The 26,051-nt window shown below is 52.5% G+C and overlaps 1 protein-coding gene across 6 annotated transcripts in view; it reads right to left on the minus strand.

Annotated features, from left to right (window-relative positions):
* Positions 1-26,051, minus strand: part of KIFC3 (kinesin family member C3) — a 77,270-nt gene that overhangs the window by 33,700 nt on the left and 17,519 nt on the right. For 3 of the 6 annotated variants that reach the window (XM_078438815.2, XM_078438816.2, XM_078438817.2), the window contains 2 exons: positions 5,431-5,635; positions 2,726-2,868 (listed from right to left, as the gene is read on the minus strand). In XM_078438815.2, coding sequence (XP_078294941.1) covers positions 2,726-2,868; positions 5,431-5,635 — 348 coding nt within the window. Of the gene's footprint in view, positions 1-2,725; positions 2,869-5,049; positions 5,336-5,430; positions 5,636-9,484; positions 9,620-26,051 lie in introns of those variants that run through there. The other 3 variants (XM_078438821.2, XM_078438818.2, XM_078438819.2) reach the window with 3 other exon arrangements.

The following is a 26,051-nucleotide window of genomic DNA, read 5'->3' on the forward strand; positions in this document are numbered from 1 at the left end:
TCTGTCTAAAAGAACGTTCTGAGTCCAGAGTCGGCAAGAGCTGGGTGTGAAACACGGCTGCGCCTCAGGTGAGCTGTGTGGCTCTGGGCAAGTTACTTACCTTCTCTGAAGCTTCATTTTCCCCATTCTTACAAGAGAAACAGTACTAGCCCCTGATGCAACTGGTGTGAAGGGGAACTGCAGGAACCATGCAAAGTCCTCAAAGCCTCTGGCACACAGAAAGGGCTCGATATCAGGTAGCCACTAGCATTGGACTTTTTCCGCACTCTTCCTTTTTTTTTTTTTTAACTTTTGTAACCCCAAATCCAATAAACAGAATGGAAAAGAGGAAAAGAGCAACATCAGCAGCCTCGTTCACCGACTCTGACGCCCTCTCTCTCGACCTCACCTTCTACTTGAGAAGGGAAGGTGGTGAGCACAGTCTCTCATATGTAGGAAAATTCCCCCCCCCCCCCCCCCCGCCGACTTTATTTTGTCCCCACCCTTTGACCAACTGCCACACCATCACGAGCAGGCTTGTCAGCGGTGGCGGCAATGGCAGCAGCTGGAAGTTTCCAATTGCCGACCAGAGCAAAGGTCACGCTATTTCTGGCCTGGTGGCCAAGCCACAGGAAGGGCAGCCGGGACGCCAGGGGGGTTGGGGATTTCTGCAGCACCTTCAGAGGAAGCATCTCAGGTTTTAACTACTTGAGAGGCTGGGGCAGGGGGGAGGTTCACTAAGCCTACCTGCTCATCCCACAGTGCCCGGGTCCCTCCTTCAGCCCCACATCCCTGTCCTCGAAGCAAACTATAAACACAATGGAGCTTCATGGGGGCCCAGAAGGACACCAACATGGAAACTGGTTGCTTACAGGAGCTTCTCACAGATTCTCAGCAGATCTGCTGACCCCAGGACTCAGCAGCAACCACAACCCAACACCCCATAATCAAAATTCAAGAACAGAGCCACCGCCCAACTCAAGGCAGCCGGTTTCTGACCACCTCCCGATTTAACTACCAATGGCTCAACTCAGAGGAAAAACAAATGGCTTCTCCAGTTTCTTTAACTGTTCCCACACCAGACCTGCTTTTCTTGCAGACCTTAACATAAAAGAAGGACTGTTTGGTTCGGTTGGCAGATGAACCACACAAGAAGGGCCAAGAAAAGCCTTGAAGCCCAAGACTGCTCCTGAAGCCACATCAAGCTTTGGGCCACATTCAGATCAGGACTCGGGGCCACACGCCGCCCAGGCCCAGGACTTTCATCTGCATGAGGGAGGATATGCCCTCAAAGGGCACCTGGGTTTCCCCTCCCTCCTGCCCCCCATGTGCCCATGTCTCTTCAAAGTGAGCCCTCTTGTGTGCAATCTTTCTTGGGCAGGGTGCTTTGCAACCCGCCCAAGTGACTCTGGTCATTCATCCTCCATCACTGTGTCAATGGTCCTTGTCCAGTTTGCATTCATACACTTGTGATCACTTGATTATTCTGTGGCACGCCTGCCAGGCTGTCAGGTCTATTTCTCCGCTGGGTTATGGGCCAGCACCTAGCGCAGAACCTGGCACAGAAGAGGCACTTCCTAAATATCTGTACTCCTTTAAAAAGTGCAGTGCCTGTGCCGTCCTTAAATTATTCAAAGCCACAGTTGTGAGAATGCATCGATATTTAAGTAGCTCATTGCAACCAGAAATAATACAGAGCACCAGTTAGATAACCTATGGTAAACCCTGAAGTAGAATATTATGAAGCAGTTCAAAAGAATGGGGTAGTTCTCTGTATACTGACATGCATGAAGAAATCACCAGATTTCCTGTCGAGGGAAAGAGCTAGTCACAGAATAATTTGTAAAAATAAATAATAAAATTGTATAAATATAATTAAGTGATTATATAGGAAAGATACATAAACACCAAACTCTTAATAGTGGATTTCTCAAAAGATGCAGGACTAGAAAAAACATTCAGCTTCGAGATGTTATATCCCTGTGTGAATTCTTTTATACCATACGTTATCGAGCACGTCATGCTTAGCTATTCAGATCCCCGCTTGCTGTGGGACCAGTAGCAAGTTACATAACCTCTCTGGGCCTCCATTACTTCATCCATACAACTCCAATAAAACAGGAGCTGTGTCTTGAGATTGTTACGAGGACCATGAGTACTAATGTGAGCTATATAATACATGGCACCGGTGCCTGGTTCAAAACCAGTGTTCCATAAATAGCAGCTATTATTACTATCATTATGTATGATCTCTACAACCAAATATGCAAACATATATAAAATTTGTCTTTTGAAAGTCAGTTGGTGATAACTGCGAGAGAAAAGAATCCAAGTTTTAGCAAAGTCCTCTGTCTGGCTTTGGATCCTCACGTTAAATAGGAAATACAAGTATTGCCCCACGGACAAACATGCTGAGTAGGAATTAACGGCTACCCCAAAACCTGCCTGTTTTCCTAAGAGCTTCTCAGCGAAGGCCCCGCAGTTCTCACTTTAACGCCTCAGCCAGGGTGTGGCTGAAAGCTTTCTGTCATCTGCTCTGTGATTTTTCCTGAGATAACCCAGTAAAGCAAACTGCTCCATCCGGGCTCTGCGTGCTGTGAGAAGCTTACCAAGGCAAGTCCCCGGCTCTCTCTCAGTGCTCGCTTCCCCAGAGGGCCTGCTGGGGACCCCGCTGCTGGGAGCTCAGAGGGCGAAGACACATCAGCCTGGCTTGGGCCCTCACCTTCCCGAAGGCCCCAGTGCTTACCTGCACGGTCAGGTAGAGCCTGTGGGGGCTCCCGGGGCCGGCCCAGTCCACACTGAGGGCCCGGCACTGAGCTAGGGCCGGGCGAGCTGCACTTCGGGCACTGGAGTCCTCGTCACCGCTGACTGGGGTATCTTTTCCACGCCCTGTTCCGGGACAGAGAGTATGGGTAAGATGCTAGGCCCCTGGCTGAAGACCGCTGGCCAGGGCCCTGGCTGAGTTCTGCTTCCCCTCACTCCGGGCCGGCCCAGGCGCGGCCAGCAGGGACTCACACGCCCTCACACGCCTGACCTACTCAGAGGGAAGGCCTGGCACCAGGCAGGGGCTGTGCTCCTTTCTTCCCAAAAGCCACCCCAAGCTTCTCCTCAGGAAGGCACCCAAGGCCTCCGGGGCAGGAGGGGTGCTCCCCGCCCTCCACAGTGGATTTTGGGGCTGGCGCTCGTTCATGAACACCCTCTACAGAGAGCAGCAAAGGGAAGCCGACACCAACCTGGCTGTGCCAACCTTCACAGGAGGTGCACCCCAGGGCTGTGGTTTTATTACCAAGGCTGCCTCTAGGTGGCAATTTCTCCCCTGCCTTCATAAAGACCAACCCCACACCGGGTGGCCTGGTCCCTGCAGCCTCCAAAAGCATCTTCGGGACCAGCTAAAGCATGTCCCCTTGAGCCTCTGACACACTGCCTCCCTCATTGGATGGGGGAAAGAGCTGAGTGGGGTATGGGTGTCCCATGCACCCCACCTCAACCCCCCACCACAGCTCGTGAGGTGGGATGGGATGGGAAAGGGGGTGCACCTCACAGGGGCAAGCTGCAGAGCCACCGCGCTGGGGGGTAATGATACCCTGGGCCAAGCGCTTCCGAGACCTTAATGCCCTTCCCGATCCTTAGTTTCTTTGTCAGGAATATGGGGATAAGGAACCAAGCTCATAGTCCCGTGGCGAGGGTTAAACGGAATGACACATGTAAAACGCTCACTCTGTGCCAGGTACACAGAAAGTGGCCACAAATGCAGGCCATCAGGACCACAACTGAGAAGGGTTAATAACATGCCCAGGGTCACGCTGACCCAGTATTCCAGTCCCATGTGCTGACCCACCACCCTCTGTTTGACTATCCCTCTGAAGGTAGTGATAAGAGTGGGGGTGGAGACAGAGGGGCTGGGGTGGGCAGGGGAGGGGGGGAATCAAGCTGGCTGGAACCCTACTCAGTGGCAGGCACTCTGCTTAGCATTTCACACACAGGATTTCGTTTGACCTTTGTCTTAAATTTTCAAAGTGGCTAAGTCTGTATCTTCATAATACTCATTTATATGCATGCATGCGCACATACACAAGATTGGAAGGAACTATATAAAATGTTCACTAACGATCTTGTAGGTAATTTTTATTTTCTTTTTTATACTTTTTCTGGGGTTTTCTGTGTTCTTGATTTTTCAAGGGTTTTTTTAGTGTTCTATAATGAACCTGTTTTCATCTTTTGCTTCTTGTTTTCTTTTTGCTCTTTTCTTTTTTTCTTTTTTTTTAACCAGAAAAGCAATACTCATTCATATTACATTTGTAATCCTTAGGACAACCTTGTGGAGTACATCTTCATCCCCTTCCAGACAATTGAGGCTATCTGACCCAAGAGCCCAAGCTTTTTCCAGAGACCCCCGGGGCCATCCCCAGCCTCACCGTCCCCTACAGAGAAACTCTGGAGAGTATCACTCTGGCTGCCATCAGTGGCACAAATGTGGTGGGAGAGAGGGAACTGAACAGGAGTTTGCTGTGTGCCCTCTCTGGGCCTCAGTTTCCCCTTCTGTACATCAGAGGGTTTGGATCTGATGGCCCAGAGGGAATTTGCTAGTTCAGACAGGCTGGTAATCTACCCCTCTTCCTCTGGGGGTCAGAACAACAGACAGCAAGCCTCTGAAGACATCTTGACTGAAGACCCCTCTGTCCCTCCACACTTCCAGGATGACTTGCCCCAGCTCAGCTCAGGAGACAGTCATGGGGCAGTGCACCAGACCCGATGATCCAGTCCGCATTGGAAATCAGAGGTGCCGCTCACTTATTGGCGTGTGAGGCACCAGGGGACATGACCCAGAAAGAAGGACACTCCCCCAAGGGGCAGCAGGGGTCCAGACTCAAACTCCTTCACTGCCCACTTGCTGTCGGGGCCCCCACAGGATCCGCCCCAGATGGCACCTGAAACCCAGCGCATGGCACCCAAACTCCGCGGGGCCACGCTCCCGCGCGGCTTCGGTCCGCTCCTCACGTCCCCCGCGGGCGGGCCGGCCGCGATCAGGTGTCAGTGCCGCGCCGGGCACCGGGCTGCCACTTCACCTACCTTGTTTACCAGCTGCGGGCAGAAACCGGAGCGAGACCGCAAGCGCTCGGCCAAGGACCAAGGACGGGCCGCCCGCGCAGCGCCCCGACCCGGCTGGCCGGAGATCGTGTGGTTTGGGCGGCGTTGTCCCCCGACTCCAGCGACCGCGTTGAAGTTTAACTCGGCGTCCAGGACCTCTCTTTACAGGCGGGCGCGGGGCAGGAGCGCCGGCGAGATTGACGCCCCGACTCCGACTCCGCGCCGGCCCGCGGGCTGCCGGGCACCCTGTAATTACCTGACAGCTCTGACTGAGCCTAGGAACTTGCGAGAAAGCCCGGCCTCATCGCTGCTATCTGGAGGAAGGAAGGGAAATAAAGAGGCATTTTAAAAATGCGGACTCACCAGTTCTCAACCTCCCCGGGCCGGTGTGTGGGAAAGGGCGGGCGGCCGGGCTGGCGGGGGCGGGGCGAGCCATCCCGGGCTCGGGCTCCCGGGCCCGGCCCACTCTCCACAGGCCGCGCAGCGAGGGCGTGGCTCCCAGGTTCCACGGCCGGCGAGACGGGACCATGGCCCGGGGCTCAGCGGCCTCGTCGGGGCGCCGGGCAGCCTGCGGACAGAACAGGGGAGGCGAGACTAAGCGGGCTGGCCGGCACCCCGGGTGGGGGGTGGGGGGGCAGATCGGAGCCCGCCATCCGCAACAGGGTCACCTGTTACCCAGAAGGGCAGCCCCGACTGCAATTCCACCCCCACCCCTCCCGCCATCCCACCCCAAAGATCCCCGGGGCTTGTGGGATAAAACAGACAGAACACGGCACCATTTCGGGGTGTTTTTTTTTTTCCAAGTAGGAGGCTCAGAAGTGGGTGAGGAGCCCGTCAGGTGTGTCTGCGGCACACTGTGGAGACCTCACATCTCAGCCCCTCCACGGGAAGCCTGGCAGCCTCCGCGCCAGGTCACAGCCCCACAGGGAGGAAGCAAAAGTCAACAGCATCTCTATAAACGTAATCAGACCGGGCCTGACTGTGGCCAGTGACAAGCTAAGCTTATATATATCAAATTCTTTTACAGTCCACTCATTCATGTATTCAACTAGCCTTCACTCTGTGGCTACAACTTGGCAGGCAGTAAGAGGCAAAGATTCATTCCTTCTTCATTTAATAATTATTTATCTGGTGTCCGCTGTGTGTCAGACACCTACCAGGGGTCCTCTTTGATCTGGAGAGATGGGGCCTCAAAGCTCCCTGTCAGGAGGGTGGTAAGCACTTCAACAAACCTTCACAATCAGAACAGGAATGCAGGGAAGCACCAGGTGGTATGGGAGAATGGGGGGGCAGGGGGTGGGGAGCACTGGGCTGGATAGAAAGCCCCAGAAGTCCCTCATGAACTGAGCAATAGGACAGACTTTTAAGCATTCACTACACGAGTCTTTATGGAGCACCTATCGTGTGGCAAAGCAGCTGTGAGGGCATTTAAAGTACCAAGCTACAGTCCCAGACTCAGACAGTGATGCCGTTAACAGAAGAAGTCAAGTCAGCTCAGGGAGGTGATGTGGAATTTGCTTTTGGTTTTAAAATGGGAGTTTCAGGCACCCAGGGACTTCCTAATGGTGCCACTTGGGCCGCAGACTGCTTTCTACCAGACAGTAAAGATTATCTGGTTGATCGGTGTCCACTCCCCTGACCCTGGATGGCTCCCCAGGGTGGGGCCCACAGAACGATCATCTGTGCAGCCCCACACCACCCAGCCTGGAGCTGCAGCAACACCCACACTAAGCTCCGGGCAGTGGCTTGATGGGTGAATGCCCTGAAATAAATGCAGACAGAAGCTCAGGCTGCATCTTGGAAAAAAACAAGGAGACTCGGAGGTGAGAGGCTACCGGGCGTCCCAATGCCACAGGTGAGGATACAATCACTAAAGGTGATACTAGAGGTAACCAGAGCTCACTCTGGGTGGTAAGGAAAGCTGGAGAAGGAAGGTCAGAGGTGACAACGGCACCAGGCAGGTGCAGAGTCCTCAGACGTGACTGGATGGTGAGTGGGAAGGAGAGGATGGTCAGTTCCCAGCGAGTGACGCCACAGAGAGCTCAAACTGGAAGAAAGTGGCTGGGGCTCTTGAAGGGAGCATATCAGTGGAGCAGGGCAGAGGGCAGACCTGGGAAGGCCCAAGAGGTGGGCGGGGCTAAAGGAAGCCGCCACTTCCTTCTCTTTGGGGAAGTTTGGCTAGGATGAGGAGGAGAGGCTGAATTCAGAGAATGTGGTATTTAGGAGAGATCTGAGCATGCTGGGTCAACAGAGCCAGGAACAACCGGAGCACGGAGAGACAAAGAAGAGTTCAGGGCTGGGTGGCAGAAGATCTGGTGACCGAAGGTCACAGAGCTGAGCTCTGGAAGAATGCCAGGCTCCTGGACTGAGGAAGACAACTTGGAGGAAGCTCCTGGGTACAGTGTTACTGGACTATGGTCCACAGGACAGGGCAGACACTAATTCAAATATGTGCACCGGATCCCACTGAGGAAAATGGATGTGGACCAGTGTGGAGTGGAAGGAACCAGGGGGAACAGCCAGATGTCCTTTGCTCCAGATTGCTTGGCATGGAGCTGGGCACACGACCAATGCTGAGGACCAGCTGCAATGGGCAAGGAGGGAGAGAGGCTCCACCTACATGCCAAAGCCACCGGATAGGTGAGATGGGCATTGAAGGTCGATTCCACGGGTGAGGGAGAAGACTTTTAAGGAGATCCTCTAAGTCTGAGGGGTGGAGACAGGAGGAGACAATATTGCTGTGGCTTTCTGGAAGGGAAGTCAGAGGAGCAGCCAGGAAGATATCAGGAAGAAAGAGGAAGGGTGTGTGCAAGATCCTGAAGAGGAAAAAGCAGCTGAATTTAGCAGCCAGAAGGGTGGGAAGGTCAAAAGTATCCAGGACTCAAATAAGCCCAAGGCTGGGGCTTCTACCAACTTAGGACTCACGGGGTGGGGCAATGGGGACAAGTAGTGGAGTGGCTATGACCAAAAACTGGTTCAGACCCAGCTTGGCCACTTGGTAGATGTGTGACCTTGGGAGAATTACTTTGCCTCTCCATGTCTTACTATCTCCATCTGAAAATGGGGAGAACTCCACCTTATAGGGTTGGTATAAGAATTAGACAAAGCATATATAAAGTGTTCAGAACAATACTGGCATATACAAGGAACTGAAAATCTTTATTTTTCAGTGATCTCCCTCTCTCCAGGGATGAGTGAATGCAAGGGGGCTGGCTTGGAGAGAGGAACAGATTTGCCCCTCTTTGTTTAGGCTATGGCAGTAGAGTGCAGCCCCCGCTGCCCCAGACCAGGGATATTGCAATGATTGAGGGACAGATTTGACAACTGCCCAGATACTGCTGCTGGGGAGGGCTTAGTCTTTCTGGGGGAAAAGGTCAGGAAGGTTGGACAGAGGCTGGGCCCTCCCCTGCACATAGTCACACGTCCTGGGTTTTCCAGGACAACACAGACTTCAAAACCTCGGCTCCATAAGGACAGCAGAACTCATCACCCTATGTCCCTAAAGTCCAGTCACTGCAAATACAGGGCCCCATTCTGAGGCTGCATTCCTTGCAAATGACTCTCTCTGGCCAAGGAGACAGCTACTTTATCAAGGGCATGGGGAGTGTGCCTGGGCAAGGAGAGGTGCTCACTCAGCCTCAGGGCTGGGGAAGGTGAAAGGTCAGGGACAGCTGACCCACAACCTTGAGACAGATATGTTGGGGACTGGGGGAGTACTTGAGAATTTAAATACAGCTTCCTCTTTAAAATCTTCCAGGACCAGGCCCTTCACTGCGCCAGAGTTCTGCTCTAACTCACAACAGGGGGTTGAAGGAGGTGGCTTCTGGCTTGCTCTCCCTACTGGGATCCCCTAGGCTGCTGCTGTCAGTGGCTCAATTCCCTACTGCCCAGGAGGGCACTGGCCCAGGCCCTCCTGCCAACCTCAGGCTGGCCTGCCCTCCCCCTGCCCTTCCAGGGGGAAAGCGAACTGCCCAGGGAACGTACATGGTGGGAAGGCTGGAAACTGCAGCCTTCAAGAGATCCTTGGGGGTACAGGAGGATCTCTGTAAAGGGAGGGGGGTGCGCGGACGGGACACGCGGTTCCCGCGGTAGGTTCCGGCTCTCCTGGGCCAAAGAGATTGGAAGGGGGGCGGGGGGGGGGGGGAGGGTCCCGAGGCTGCTCGGACCCCAAGGGCCGTGCTTCCCCAGGCCGTGCTGTGGGCAAGGTCCTCGGCTCCGGCTGGACGGCGCGGGGGGCGGCTGGCGACTGCGCAGGGCTGGTTCTCCGGCACCCGGCCTTCCCCGCGCCCCGCAGCGGGTCCGGGCAGGGGAGGGGGTCCTGCGGACAAGGCGGGCCCGGACGCGGCGCCCGTAATAGCGGACCCGGCGGACCCCGAGAGCCCAGCCCGCCCCCCGCCCGCCAGGGTCCCCCACTCACCGGCCTGGCGGAGGCAGGATCCCGGCGTCGCCGCAGAGCCCGGGGCTCGGCCCGACCCGGCCCGCCGGCGGGAGGCAGCTCCACGCCGCCGCCTCCTCGGCCCGCCCCGCTCCCGCCCCTCCCGCACACTTTCCACAGGAAATGATTAACTCGGGCCGCGGCGCGTTCCCATGGCAACCGGCTCTTTCCCAGGCGGGGGTCGGCGGCGCGCGCGCGCGCTCCCGCTCACTCTCCCGCGCGTGCTCACATTCACACGCGCGGCCGCCCACTCGGCGGCTGCCTCTCCGCTCCGCCCGGATGTTCCCGCCCGGCGCCGGGGTCCCCCACGCCCGGCACACATTAGTGCACACGTGCGCGCACACCCACTGGTGCACACGGAGCGTCATACGTGCTTGTGCTTTCGTGTGTGGGCTCTCGTAAGCCAGAACACATCTCCCTCACACATGCCTTCACACATGCTCTAGTCCGCACACACACACACATTCAGTTCTCACACACGTCCCCACGCTAGTCCTACATACGTGCTTTTGCAGGTAAACTTCCACTCCGACACGCGCACATCTGCTAACCCTCGTACGGAACTTTCGCACACACTCGTTACTACTCACACTTAGGCTTCTCCCGTGCTGCCCTTCACAAACTCCCATACGCGAGCACGTTTTCTTGACATCCTAACACACACGCTTTCACACATGCTCTCACACACTCTAGATGGTACATGTGTACACTTCCACGTTCTTATTCACTTTACACACCCACTCACGTTATGGTCTGGCGCTCAGACTCATGCCTTCCCACAAATGGTCTGCTTGCTCCTTAGTGCACATATCTCCTTCTTCCTGCTCACACACGTTCTCTAACACTGTAACATACACATCCTTTTAAACCTGAGTCCACGCTTTCATACACACTTCTCACACTCGGGTTAGCATGCATGGGTACGCATGCGTGTCACACGTTATCACTCCTGTTTATGCACACATGCTCTCACTAGTTCTAGTAAGGATACACATGCCAGTTGCCTCCCCAGCCACAGCACCACCCCCAAATTAACGTCTTCCAGTGCTTAAGATTTTTCAAAGTAAAATATTCCTTTGAGCTCCAGTGAAAACACGTCCAGAATGCAACCACTCAGGAGCAGGCAGCGGCTCCCAGGGTAGCCCAGAAGTCCCTCCTAATGTCTCAGAAGAAGCACAGGGGAGGCCAGGGAGCCGGCCAGCCAAGGAGAGACAGCTGACCCAGAGGAGCTATTCTGTTCTTTGTCTCCCAAACAGAGGCGGCATTTTACTCCAGAGTCTGCAGCAGTATTCTCCCTCCAGGGTGCAGAAGGAGGAGAAAGAAGCTCAGAAACCAGCCCAGTGCAGGCTGATGGTTCTGCAGATAATCGGCAAAGGGTGGGCCCTTGGCTCTTTCCTGCTTCTCAGGTCATGGCCCAAGAGGTGCAAGGAGGGATTGGAGTGGGGCATTCAGATCAAGGAGAGTTCTATCTCCTGCCGCTCCAGGCACTGGGCTGGCAGTCAAGAATCTCAGCCGGAAACATAGCCAAGGTCCTGGGCCTCAGATTGTTCTGGATGCCAGAATAGGACACTCTCAATCCCCCTACTGGAAGTGGGCTAATGTGTGTTTTATTTTCTGAGACACCCAAGTAAAGGCCCAGAAGAGGATAAATGTCACTCTCCTGGAATGGTTCCTTGGAGAGTTACAGATTTCCAACTAAGAACCCCAGATAACCTCCCAATAGGAGAGAAGGCTGTAATTTGAGAATTACCTTCTCTGAACCCCCTGCCTGCCCTCCAGACAAGAGTGGTCAGGGGGACTGCAGGGTTGGATGAGGGCAGCATTTCTCTAGAATCCTGACTAAGTATCTCCCTTTGCTACAGTCTCTATTATTCGACTGAACAAGGTTGTTTGTCTTTAAAGTCCTCATATGAAACTGGAGGCCTTGTCTTACTTGCAGGCTGGTACAGTGACATTAACTGCAGGTTCCTTCCGACAAAGCCAAAGACAGATTTTTAAATTAATAATAACACTTATTGTTCGTTTTCTCTGATTGCAAAAGTAATAAATGTTCATTGTAACCATAATCCCACCCCCTGGAGATAAGTGCTGCCAACATTTTAGTAGTCTTTTTTTTTTTTTTTTGTATGCACATAATAGCTACCATTTATCCAAAGCTAACACTGTGCCAGGCACTGGGCTAAGCTCTTTATAAACAAGATCCCATTTAACCCTGACCACCCTAGGAGGTGGACACCATTATATCCCCAGTTTTCAGGAGAGGAAACTGAGCCTCCAATAGTTCATTCACAAACCCAGTGTGTGACAGAGCTCATAGGATAAATGTACCTTACACACATAGGTATGTGTGTATGTATAATACATAGTACACACAAATAATACGATGATATGTAATGAGTTTCAGGTATCAGATGCAAGAGTTTATTAAGATCAAAGCACCAAAGAAAAAAAGAAAATTGAGGTATTAGATGGACACATTTTTGGAATTCTCACAAAACTCTGACTTGAAATGTAAAAGCAAATTGCTTTATGATTGTTGGAATTTAGTTTAAAATATAAAATGTCACCAAGGACTACATACCAATGACTTCAAGGTCATTTCTATGCCAGAAACTTCACTGATGCCTTGATATGGAGGCTGCTAACTCTCTCCTGGCCACAGGGAAGGTAGAGATTTGCCAGAAACCTGGCCATCCCAATGCTGAGGTCCTGAACCCAGGAGTGAGGACTTTTCGGTTCAGCCTTCGGCCTTGACCTCCTGCCCACCTTCTGGCAGAAATATAGAAATATAGGAAGGGCCACACAAGACACAGTAGGCAAAATACAGCAGATCCATATTCGTATCCACCCTGCCCTCCAGCCGGGGGACGGCCGCACCATCTCTGTGTTCAAAGAGCCTGAAACTCCTTCACTCTCAGGTCTGTGTCTGAGAGGTAGCCAGGAGCCCAAGACTTCTACACCCAGAGGGAAGTAAAGAGGGGGAATAACATGGATTGGGTTTGATCTGGTTCTCACAGTAAGCTAGAATAAAGCACACCTAAGATTTACATGATTTTCCAGTTTTAATGATTGACCTTGAGATTCAATCACCTCCAGGCCTTTGCAATGCTGTTCTCCCTGCCGGGAAGGCCTCTCTCCTTCCACCGACTCCCACCTGCCTCCACCCACCTGGCTGACTCCTGCTTGTTCAAGTCCTTCAAGCTTGGAGGTCACGCTCTTTGACCCTCCCAGGCAGTATATCTCCTGACTGCCCATCCCCCCACCACACCACTACACTGGATTATAATGGTCTCTTTTGTCTACACTGCTCTGGAAGGGCAGGGCCCTTTCCTGACTTGATCCAAGGAAAACCCCTACAGTGCCTGGTATCGCGTAAATTTTCATTGACTACGTTAATAGATTACATATAATTCAGAGGGAAAGAACAGGTACTTTAAAGCATTTGCAGACTTTCGTCTTGCGTAAGTTAATGATAATTCTTATCAAAAGGAGATAAGAGATAAATCCTTAAACAATTATTTCAATGTGGTCAATAAGGAGCACCCTGCAGTTATGAAAAGTATATATCCTTGCACGATTCTGGGCAACAGTTTCTTGAAGTTGAAGAGCAACATTCTAGAGTTAGGAGTCAAATATTTAAGCAGTCCTGACTCAATTAGCCACTGTTTTGAAGCCACATGTTCCAATGCCCCTGAAAGAGTTTGTTATGGACAGCGCAGAAAGAGCTGGGGAGGAATCCCATGGAGGATCCCGTGGGTTCTGAACCCAGCCCTGCAATCATGAGTTTGACTCCCAGCTGCAGGACTTGGCACCTTAACCTCTGAGCATATTGGGGGGTGGGGGTGGGGGGAAGGGAGGGCTTGGTTCTTGGCTCACACCTGCCAGCTTTCAGGAAGCCACGCTCCTCAGTGGACATGAAGGGGTGGGGGCTTGGACAACCCTTGGCTGGTCTGTAAGTTCCCGTCGTTCTCATCTGCTACACACTAAGCTCTAGGCACTAGGTGCTCAATAGACACTTGAACAATTGGTACCTTTCTCTCTCCTCTCCCTTCCAGCTCCCTCTGTGCACCGCCCCCTCCCCCATCCCTGCCCAAGGGTGCCTTCTTTCTAAAAGCTGTATTAACAGAGGAAACAGTTCTCCTATTTACAAAAGTCTCTGCAGGGAACCAAGCAACTCTTCCCTCAATAAAACCACCTTGCCCTAGAATGTCTAGACAGTGACTACCTTTCTGCATTTGCCAGGGAGATTGAACCCAGCAGTGCTTCCTTGGGCTCTCAGGTGAGGGAAAACTGAAACCTCTTCCTGACCTGAGAAAAAATTTGGCAGATACCTCTCCTGGCACTCCAGCGTGATAAGCAAACAGAGGGTTTTTTTTTTCCGTTATCATTTCCTGTAGTCAAAAAAATGAGAGGAATGCAAACACTGAGAAGATATGTACTCATGCACCAGGTAATAAAAAGATTTAGCAAGAATGGCCATGAGAGATCAGCCCTGTCCCTGCCCCTCCTCCCTGAGTCTGCACATCCTGCCTGCCTGCCATCCAGAAGCTGCCTGGTCTTCCTCACCCAAACGTTCCCCACCACCCCCTCAACCCCTGACCCCGCTTCGCTTCTTGCTCCTAAATCATTCTAGCTCCTTGTTCGAAGCCAAGGCATGCATTATTAACATCGTTCCCACTTTTTTTTCAGCTTCTCCATTCATTTTTACCCATCTGCTGCAAATTCTAGGTGGCTGGCATTTTTTTTAACTTCATTTTTTTTTCCAGCACAAATGTGGTAGAAATCAAGAGTGGAAGGAAAAAGAAAAAAGAAAAAAAACAGATCCCACCACCCTTACCTTATTGTCATTGGCCCAGGTTTTATTTTCAGTATTTGACCTTGAGCAGACATTATTTCCCTATTAAGGAGAGATGTGTAGGAAAATGGTTGAACCTGGGTTTAGGGGTCAGGTAGTCCTGGGTTTGAACCCTGGCTCAATCACTTCCTCTGTGCCTCAGTTTCTTCCTGTGACAATGGAAGTAGCCCTGATACCTAACCCTGTGGATCGTTGTAAGAGGTAAACATGTGCCCGCATCTGGCACGTGTTCAGTAATCCACAAACACTAGCTCAGGTATAGGGGGAGGTAAAGCGTGAATGCAATTTTCTACTTTGCCTTTTCTCACTTAAAATCATATAATAAGCATTTTCCGAGTTATTTGTTTCTACTATGTCCTGCTCTTTTCTGAACTGCATGCCCCAGACTGAAGATAAAGCCAGGTCCCGATCAACTTTGGGATCCCAGTATCTGGGGACACGCCCAGTGCTCAGTAAAAATGACTGGAAAGAATAATCACTTTCCTTTTCCTTCCTTCTTTCTTTTTTTAAAGTAACCTCTACACCCAATGTAGGGATCAAACTCACCACACCAAGATCAAGAGTCACATGCTCTACCGATTGAGCCAGCCAGACACCTGGAAAGAACAATCATTTTAAATGACTGCATAATATTCCCTGAATGGCTGTGCCCCAACTGAGCTGATCGTTCTGTGAGGTCAGATATGTGAGTAGCTCCCAAATGTTCACTTGCATAAACAGCCTTGCTGTTGACATCTCCCCACACGCAGCCTGTTCATTCCCAGGGGAAGGGGTGTTGTTAATTTCATAAATGCTTTCTGAATAAAGAATCTGAGCATTTTTTTACACATTCTAAACATGTTGCCAGATTGCCATCAGAAGGGGCCGTACCAAATTTACACTTTACGCTGTCGTTGGTAGCAATTTTGACGAGAACTATTCCTTACGCTAATTTACAGTTTTTCTCCTGGATCTGAGATTCCGGCCCCGGCTGGTTCCCCTGTGCAGCATGAGACATATAAAAAGATGTCTGAATGATGGCTGTCAAGCGGGGAGGAGTGTCTGCTTTGTTTGCCAGTGTTGCTGTCTGCTGGGCTGGGCCGGGTGGGGCTGGGAGCACTGAGTCAGTGCACCCTCTCCCTGCCTGCTTTTTGGCCCCCAGACACCTGCCCAGGTGGGTCTCGGGCCATCCCACAAACCTGGAAGATTCCTTTCAGGTGACCCTTAGTGTTACTAAGGTTATCCCTGCTCTGACACCAGCCGGGCACTTCTCTGTGGCTTCTTACAGTAAGTCAGTCCGTCACTCCTGGAAAGAGAATCCCTCAAGAGGCTCTGGGATCTGCAGTCAGCTTTCCATTCCTGGGGGTGGGAGGAGCGGGGGGGGGGGGGGTACACAGAGCAGACTCCAGGTAAGGGAAGCCGTGTGCTCTGCAGCCACAGCTCCGGACCACCCAGTCAGTCCCTTGGCACTGCCGGCAGGCATCGCTCGCCCAGGTTCTGCGGCAGCCCCGAGGTCTCCACCCCCCCCACCAACTGACTCTGGTCCTCGCCTCTGGGGGTGGCCCTTGTTTGCAAACAGCCACAGGAAGTTTTGACGCTGCTGATTAACCAGACTCCCACGGCTCTGCATTCTTAGTCATTGTGGCAAGTCTCAACCTTCCGCCTGCCCCACCGACATCACCAGCTTCAGGTGACAGTGACGGCGAAGAAATGACTAGGAGTTCGCTAGTTTCGGTGGCCTTCATCCGTCATCTTAGGGATGGGGGGGTGGGGGAGGGGGGAGAGAGAACCACCACGCATCCCAAACAACTGGAATGCACACAGGGCCTGGAATGCCACAGCGGGAATTTAATCTAAATTGATTCGGTCTGCCTGTGCTGAGAGACAGCTATGTGTTATGAAAATGAAAACCACAGGCCCAAAATGCAGTCACTTGTGTCAGAGGCCCTGTATCAGTACACCAAGACTTAAACTTGATCTGACTACAGTTTCCATTCCCTGACCCCCAAGAATGTAATCTGTAACCAGGCAATATAGGAATTTCCTGGTCATTTCCTGGTCAGCACCCCTTCCGGACACCTTAGAAAGGTGACCTTGCCTAACACTGCATTCTTTGCTAATAATTTCCTCTTTTCTCGTTCCCTCTCTGCCTTTAAAAACCTTTCTGGTCTGTAGCTCAACAGGGTTCGTTTCCATTTTCTAGTTGGGATGCTGCCTGATTCACCAATCATTAAATATTTGATCTTTAAATTTATTCAGATGAATTTTGTTTTTTATTTATATTTTTTAAAATATTTTTTTAAGTTTATTTATTTTGAGAGAGAGTGAGAGCAGGGGAGGGGGAGAGAGAGAGAGAGAGAGAGAATCCCAAGCAGGCTACGCACTGTCAGCCCAGAGCCTGATGCGGGACTCAAACCCATGAACCGCAAGATCATGACCTGAGCCCAAGTCAGACGCTTAACCGACCGAGACACCCAGTTGCCCCGAATTTTGTTTTTTAACAGTGCCATGCACTGGGCTGAACTCTTTACAGGAAGGATTGCCTTCGGTGTCATTTAATCCTCTCAACAACACAGGAAATGTTATCATCCCATTTTATAGATGGAGAAACTGAGGTACTATGTTTTAAGAATGGCTAGGGGGAGGCCCATGCATGAGTAGGGGGCAGCTGTGGGGAGATGGCTTTGGGCGCTGCAAAAGGCAGGTACTCTGGGGCAGGAGCCCTTGTTCCCAACCACTGAGGGACCTTGCGCAGATTTCTTCCCCTGCTCTGGCTCTCATGTCACTCCCTGGATAAATGGGAAGGGTGGGCTAGTGACCTTTCCGGCACCAACGCCACGAGGCAGTGAGTGGGCAAGATGGAAGGGATGACTCCAAGATTCTACCCGCAGAAGCCCTGGGCCAAGGGAGGGGTCGTTCCAGCCTGGTTCCAGCTTCACTGTTTACCAGTCACTTCACAAGTAAGTGCCAGTAAGGAGTAAGGAGATTAGTGGTTAGGGGCGGGGGTGGGGATGGGGAGTGACTGCTAATGGGGTTCCTTTTGGGGGTGATGAAATGTTCTGTAATTAGATTACGGTGATGGTTGCACACCCCTGCGAATATGCAAAAACCATTGCATTGTACACTTTAAATGGGTGAACGTTATGGTATGTTAATTATATCCCAATAAAGCTGTTTAAGAGAGAAAGGAAAAAAGGAAAGTAGGAAGGAAGGAAAGGAAAGAGGAGGGCAGGAGGGAGGGAGGAAGGAGACCTGCATAGAGGTTGGGCCAGAGCTGTCTCTGGGATTTACCTCCTGGGAGTGGGACCCTCGGCACCCAGCCCTTCCCCGGTTCTCTCTCCTCCAAGTGCCCACGCTCCAGAGCCTAGGGAGGGTGTCTGTGAAGAAGACACCCAAGTGGCAGGAGATGGCTCCATGTTCTAACTGGAAGTGTCAGGAGCTCCTGCTGTCCTTGAAGGCCGAAGGACCCGTGAATGAAAGAGCAGGCGCAGAGCTGGAGGAATAGGGGAAGCGGGGTGGGGATGCCAAGAAAATGGGTGAAAGCCAATGCAGAGGGAGGTGTCAAGGAAGAGGCCCTGAGCTGGGGCACAGTGTTGCTCCGATCTGGAGGGCCCAGACACAGACCCCGGCTGGGAAACGTGGGGCCGGCCAGGGGCTCTCTCTCGGTTGCTTGGAACCCTTGTGGCGCGCCAGCAAGCGAGCACAAGAGACACCTGCGGTCCCGGGCGCCACCTGCCCCCCGCCCCCTGCAAACCGGCACCGCTGTCTTCTGCTTGGCAGCAGTGGCCAACAGTCCGATGCAGCTGTCCCAGAGGCAACGGCAGCCCAGACTTGACGCCGAGCCAGGGGCACAGGTGCAGGGGACCCAAAATGAGGGCAAAATTGGTCTGTAACAGGCCGGAGCCCAATCCACTCCTGCTGTTAGGGCAGCTTGCTGTTGAAAAAGGAGACGCTCAGAGGGTCTGGGAGCCACGGCCTCCCGGTGGAAATCTCCAAAGGCAGACGACCTTGCAGGCGCCTCTCCCAGACAGACCTCCCCCGGCTCACATCCTCTTTACGTGAGCCTCCTGGGGCAAATGGAACTGGACGGCCAGTGCCGTCTGGTCCGGGCACCCCTCACCCGGATGGGCTCAGTCCTCTGCAGTGGGCTTCATCACAGGGAGGAGACCTGAATGCTCCCTCGGCATAAAAGCCATGCTGGGCCTGGCCTACAGGCCGAGGGGGAATATACCCCAGCCCTGGGCTGAGGGCCCTTGCCTGCTTCTTCCTACTAAGGGGTGCATTGCTATCGGCCCCACTCTGTACCTTTGACCCCAGGCGGCTGGCTCCAGAGTCCAGGTCTTGAACCACTGCACCATACTGCCTCTCAAGGGTGCTGTCAGTGTGCTTTTGGTCACCTGTGTTAATTCTCAGCATGCGTTCAAGGCTCTTTATCATCCACTGCAGCTGACCTGCTCAGCCCTCTCTCTCATCGATCCCCCCAAGGCACCTCTCTCTGTTCCTCGAGTTTACCGTGTGTCTATGCCTTTCACCTTTGTACCTCCATGATGACAGCCCAGTGGAAATATCACCTCCATGGCGCCTTCCTGACACTACCCAGTCAGAATTCCCCCAGGACCACCGAACCTTCCCTTAACTCAGTGCGCTGGGTCAGAGCTTGTGGGGAACTTATCAGGATCCTCCTTTGGGCATGGAGCTCCTATGCTGTGTGACCTTAATAAGGCATCTGATGTCTCTGAGCCTCGTTGTCCTCATAAATGGCAGCCGTAATAATAATAAATATTATGATTTCTTAAGCACTATTATGATCGGGGCATTATGTGCTAAGTACTTTATGTACATGATCTCATTTAATCCTTCCAGCACCCTAGGAAGAAGGTACTATTGCCTCATTTTACAGATGCAGAAACCATCACTGTTGTTAGGATTACCACCACTAACATCATTGCCATTCTTTGTCCCGAAGCCAAGCACGAAACAGATACTCAAATCCTGATCCTTAAGTTCAAATGTGGTGAAAACGGGAGGGGACTTGAATAGAAAAGAGTTCCAGAGGAAACAGTGCCCTCCAAGCGCTCCAGGGTGCTCAGCCCAGCCCTGTCCCGGCTGGGATGATTCCATCTTTGGAGGCTGACGCCAGCAGATGGTTGAGGCTGGGGACCTGGGGTGGGTGGCCTGTTTTCACTTCTGCCATCAACCCTGCCTTTACAGACAGAAACAGACCCTGCTCAAACCCGCCCTGCAGCGTTCGGAGCCCCTTGGTGAACGGGCCTCCCGGGTGGATGGTGACTGAAGCTCTGAGGGTCCTGGGAGGTTGATCGGGGGCAGAATTCTGCATACGTCTATAATTAAAATAGCTTCAGGGTTGGTTCTGCCAGCTCAAAGAATGCCCCGTGTCTTCGTGCTCCAAGCTCTGAACACCCCAGTGAATTCTAGGACCCCCACACCCCCCACCATTTCTCAGAAGCCCTAGGGGCTACTTTGCAAGGATCTTTGCCATTCACCCCCACCTGCTGAGCTGGGACCACATCAGTGGTCCTGGCCTGACTGTTCAACCTGAACATCTGAACCCCCTCACCAGGGAAGCTGGGGCCGCCCCCAAAGGGGTGCTGCTGCCTCTTGACATTGGAAACACAGGTCCAAAAGCGAAGGTCTAAAAGCGAAGCACACTTCTGAGAAACACTCCATTCGTGGCAGGGAAGAGGGGAGAATGGTCCGCAGTCTCAACTATGCCTGGCCTGGTTTGTCCCACAGTAAGGCTGCCTGGGTTCATGGCGTCACAATGTTTTGGCTTCCCAGAAACACCCCCAAAACCCCCACACTCCTTTCTTTGCCACTGCCCCACCCGGGCACACAGGCAGTGCTGGGCACCCAGACTAAGTCCATGTCCTGTGGTGAGCTCTGCCCCGGGGCCCCTGCGTCCATGTGATAGACTCAGCTGGGCTGCCCCTGCCCAGCAGACTGGCTTTTCATCCTTGAACTTCACCTGGGGTGGTCAGGACTCCTGTGCCTTTTTCTCCCTGAAGCTTCCTAGGCCCTGATGTAAATTATTGGACACAAACAGGAAGGATGTGGTCAAACTCTGTCACCGGCCATTTGACCTGCTCCTAATAGTCATTCACAAATGTGCCTGGTGCCGTTGGGCAGAGGGGAGGGAGGGCGCCCGCCACTTCCAATAGCTCCTCACGTCCTCAAAACATCCCCATTTACAGCAAACAGAGGCCCTAAAAGATAAAGTGGCCAGTTCAAAGAAAGTGCCAGAACCAAGCATCCAGGCCACTTCTCTCCCCTGCCCACTCTTACCTGAAACCCAAACCCAGACCCAGAGGCCATGACAGGTCCCCAGGGAAGGCGGGGCCCTCCCTCAGTTTCTTCAGAAGGAGGCCTCAGAAGACCCACCTCCGTTGCCGAACAGAAGCTGGGCAGGAGGCAAGGGTTCTGCCTACACAGGGGAAACTCTGGGCTCGGTGAGTCACAGCTGACATTCCTCGTCTACGCGTTACAAAACCACAACGGGCTGTGGAGTGACAGCCGGCTGCTCAGGCTGTCGGAGGAATGCTGTTGCCAGACAGGTTTATGAGGCATCTGCCGAGATGGGCTCCAGAAACCAGACCTGGGCTCTTGCCACACCAGGCGGCTCCCAGGAGGCCACGGCCACGGGGCAGCCACCACCCCTCCCCACAACAAGGGCTCATGGAGACCCACCCCCAAACCTCAGCATAACCCCTGAGATTCATGGGAGCCAGCCACCGTCCCCACAGGCAGCCACCCCATCCAGGCAAAGGCTTTCGGGGACCGTGGCCTGGACAACCACCCCACCCTCACCCCTATCAAGACTGGAGGGCAGAGGGGCGCCTGGGTGGCGCAGTCGGTTAAGCGTCCGACTTCAGCCAGGTCACGATCTCACGGTCCGTGAGTTCGAGCCCCGCGTCAGGCTCTGGGCTGATGGCTCAGAGCCTGGAGCCTGTTTCCGATTCTGTGTCTCCCTCTCTCTCTGTCCCTCCCCCGTTCATGCTCTGTCTCTCTCTGTCCCAAAAATAAATAAACGTTGAAAAAAAAAAAAAAAAATTAAAAAAAAAAAAGACTGGAGGGCAGAGGGGTGGCAGGACTCTCCCCCAACCAAGTCTGTAGCCATCACAGAACCCACCTTGAACCATTACTACAGAGATGATAAGAATGTTAACAATAATACGTGTCCCTATGCCCAGCACCGCACTGAACACTTTTTCTGGATTATCGCGTATATGGATTTCCGGTGGCTGCTGTAACAAATTACCACAACCTGGGTCTACGTGGTGTTCTCCTCTTTGTGTGTCTGTATTCTTTGTCGAAATTTCCCTTTTCTAATAAAAGACGTCAGTCAAATTGGATTAGGGCTCATTCTAATCTAGTATGAGCTCATCTTAACTTGATAACCTCTGCAGAAAGACCCTATTTGTAAATAAGGTCACATTCACAGGTTCCAAGTGGACACGAATTTGTAGGAGACACTATTCAACCCAGTACATCACCTGTGATTCTCCCAACAACCCCATCTTACAGGTAATAAAACTAAGGCTCAGAGAGGTTAAGCAACTTGCCCAAGGTCACACAGCCAGGAATGGAACGCAGTCTCTCTGATTCTACAACTCACACTATATTGTGCCAGACATCCTCATCACCATCTCCTCACGGGGGCCTAGTGATTCAGTGGCCACAAAGCTTCTCCTGGCCATCGTCATGTTTTCCTCTCACCAGGTCTTGAGGGCCTGGCTTACAGCATATGGAAATGGAAGCTCCATTAGTTAACTTGACCAAGGTCACACAGCTAACAAGTAGCAGATTTTGGGACCCCAGGCCCAGCACTCCCTGTTACATAGGCTCCAAATGGGGGTCTCACGGGAACATTCCAAAGCTCTGCCACGCCAGTCAAGGCCATTTGCCTAGCGTGATCAATGCCCATTCTGTGTTTACTTCAGCTACACTTACCGAGCCCATAAAAGGTATTGTAAATCTGCGGCTTAAATTCACCTCCTCAGGTTTCACCCCTCGTCCCAGACTGCTGTCTGCCAGCAGCAAGGCCAGCTGTTCAAGCGGTTACCAAGCGGAGGCAAACCGGGTCAAGACCGCAGAAGGAGCTCACAGCCCACAGGTGAGCCGTGGAGCCCCGCCGCAGCAAGAGATACAGTGGGCACCGTCCCTCCAGTCGTGTCCAGACAGGAGGGGTCACGACACAGACACAGCCCACCGTTGGCCCGGCTCCAGGCACAGTGCAGCACTTTCCGCTAATCCTCACAAATGCCCCACAAGGTAGGCTCTGTTGGTTCCCCCACTTTCCCGGAGGAGGAGACTGAGGCTCCGAGGAAGCTCACTCTGCTGGCGAGTGGCCAAGCCAGGACTTGGTCCCAGGCCTCTGAGTCCAGAGCCCCAGTCTTGATCTCTGCAGAAAGTGCGCTCAGGGACGGTCCAGGGCTGCGAGCATGACCACTGATGGGGGAGCACCTTAGAACATGCAAGGGATGTGGGGGTGGGGGGCACTGGAGGAGGATTTGAAAGAGGGAAGGCAGACTGAGGACCAGCAGCCGCGGGAGCCAGTGCGCTCCGGGCCATGCAGGGCAAGGGGGTGGGGGGACACAAAGTGGTGCAGGCCGGAAGGCAGGACCCTGGAGGACCTCTCCTCTGATCCACCATGAAAGCCAGAGAGGTCCTAACATGAAAAGCTAGACCACATCACCTTCCACCTTTAATGCCCCAGTGGCTTCCCATGTTGCTCACAACAGAATCCAAACTCTTTCCTGTGGCTCTGCAGGGCTGGTTCCAATGACCTCCTTCAGCTCAACTCAGTTCTTGCTGTTTAGGCTTCCTTCTTGTTCCCCAAGCATGCCACCAGGCCTTCGCATTTACTGTTCCCTCTGCCTAGAATGCCATTCCACCAACTTTGTGCATGCTAACTCCTCACCCTCAGAATCTCAGCTCTGCTGTGCCCTCCCCACGGTGCCTTCCCTGGCCACCAATCCAGTATCAATAGTCCCCAGTTATCATCTATCTAATCCCCGCCTCTCCGATTATCTTTCCTTCAGAGCACTTTCCCTAACCTGCAGTTGTCCTGTTTATTTATTGTCCGCTCCTTAATTGTCTTCCTTCAAGAAGGTAAAGACTTTGTCTTGTCCCCTGCTTCCCCCCAGCACCTAGCACGGTGCCTCCCACAATAGCGGGTGCTCAGTAGGTATTTGTTGAATAAATAAATGCTTGAATTCAACAGAGATATAGAGTCACAGATGGATCACCCGAAGAAAGCCTGGGAAAAGACCAGGCCAGCAGCTGAGATGGCCCTTGAGCGGCCCATGAGGCCAAGGCCTGAGTGGAAGCCACTGGGGAAATCGGGGAGAGGTGAGGAGTGTGTGAACCACGAGAGACTGCCTGGCCACAAACAAGGGCAGAAACAGGCAGAAAGGAGGCTGTTTTCTCAACAGCCGTGCAGACCAGACCTTGTGGCCAACCAGTGGGCAGATGAGACCACGAAAAGTCTGGTAAGAAAAGTTACTTGTTAGGGTGACAAACAAAAAGTAGGTCCCAACGCATCCTGCACGCTTTCACTCACTCATTCCTTCATTCATTCATGAGTATCGAACACCTGTCAGGTGCCACCCGTGAGGAGAGCTGCTCTGGGGGTGGGGGGCAGCGGCGTCAGGGACGGGGATAGGGTAAAGGATGCCTGGGGCTGCCAGAGGGACTTCCTGGAGGAGAGTGACCAGACCCCCTGAGAGGATGCTCTGCCTCAGGCTGCAGCTCTGAGCAGAGGCAGAGGCAGGAAGGGGAGCCATGTGACCCTCTGCTGCTCCAGCTATAGCCACAGACACGGAGACCTGACCAGGGAGGGCCCCTTAGTCCACGTCCTCCTCCAGCCCATAACATAACTTGGATGAGGGGGCAGGGGTGTTTAGACTCAAAGGTGAACTTTCATCCCATAATCCTCTGCACTCATTTGCATGCAATCTCTCCAAGGCTCCTAAAGCTAATTGCCACCTTGCATCTTACAGGCCCGGGGGAAGTACAAGGGTCATCCTTCTTATCTCCATAGGTGCTTGGGGGAGGGTTCCAGGTAGGGGATGGTTGGAGATCTTACAATAATTTGCTGACCTCATTGCTCGAGAAGTTAAACAAAAACAACATCTGCAAATAAAGACCAAGAAAATTCCCCCAGGGCACAGTGGCCCAGTGGTTAGGAAAATGGGCTCTGGGGTTAAAATCAGGGCCCACCTCTTGCTGGTGGAATGACCTCAGGAGAGCCCCCAAACCTCCTTGAGCCCGTTTCCTTGGTGCAAAATGGGGATATAACCGTTGTCTTTCAAAGGGCTGTTGAAGAGATAAATGACAACGATGTGTGTGAGAGCCCGGTATGGTAGCACTTACTAGGAGCGAATTATGGGCCAGGCATTGCTAGAGGAGCCTTCATTCTGTAAAGAAACTGGCCTAGCCTCCCCCAGAAGGTCAATGTCATGAAATACAAAGAAAAACTCAGGAATTGTTCTTTTTTTTTAATATTTTAAAAAATTTTTTCTTTCATTCTATTTTAAAGCTTATTTTTGAGAGAGAGAGAGAGAATGAAAGCACAAACAAGGGAGGGGCAGAGGGAAAGGGAGAGAGAGAATCTCAAGTGGGACTTGATCTCACGAACTGTGAGATGATGACCTGAGCAGAAATCAAGAGGCAGATGCTTAACTGACTGAGCCACTCAGGGGCCCCAGGAACCATTCGAGTCAAAGGAGACTGAAGGGACATGGCAGCTATAGGCAAGACCCGAGCTTGATTTCCTTTTGCCATAAAGGGCATTATGGGGACAATTGACAATTGACAATTGACATTAGATAGTAGAATTATCTTCAGCAGTAATTGGCTGCTTGTGACCATCATACAGTGGTTATAAAAGAGAATTTCTGGGTTTTAGGAAATATATACTGAAGTATCATGTCTGCAACTTATTCTTAAATTTCAGAGACAGAGAGGGCGCCTGGCTGGCTAGTCGGGTAAGTGTCCGACTTCAGCTCAGGTCATGATCTCACATGATGAGGGTTTGAGCCCTCATCGGGCCCTCAGTTGTCGGCACAGAGCCCCTTTCGGATCCTCTGTCCCCCTCCCTCTCTGTCTCTCCCCGGCTTCCACTCTCTCTCTCTCAAAAATAAATAAACATAAAAAACACTTTAATTTCAGAGAAAGGGAGAAAAGATATAGCAAATGTAAAATGTTAACACTCATGGGATCTAGGTGGAGGGTATCTCAGAATTGTTTGTATTTTTCTTGCAATTTTTCTGTAAAATGTCTACTTATGAAAGGGAAAGAAGAAGAAATGCATGGTCCTTGCCTTCGGAAGGATGCAAAGTTCTGGCATAGCCCCCTGCCAGAGGGGAGCATGTCTCTCTGGTGACAGCCTTCCGGGGAGGGTGATCCCCTGTCCGGGATGGCTCGGGACTGTCCTGGCTTTAGCCCTGAATGTCTTGCATCCTGGGAAATCCCTCAGTCCTGTGTGAACTGTGATGGGGGGGGGGGGTCACCCTATTTCTGGGCCAACATGTGGGTGAATACTGCCAACGCAAGGTGAGCCTCTGTGGGTCCAGTGAGCCTCCCTGCAGAAGTGGGGGGCCCTGCGGGCATAGTTGCTGTGAGCGAACACAAGACAGGCCAGACATCTCATCTCACTCAGCAAGAGCCGGGCCCGAGACTTACAGGCAAATAAAG

Source organism: Panthera onca, chromosome E2, assembly GCF_046562875.1.
Source record: "Panthera onca isolate mPanOnc1 chromosome E2, mPanOnc1 haplotype 2, whole genome shotgun sequence".
NCBI classification, from domain to species: Eukaryota; Metazoa; Chordata; class Mammalia; order Carnivora; family Felidae; genus Panthera; species Panthera onca.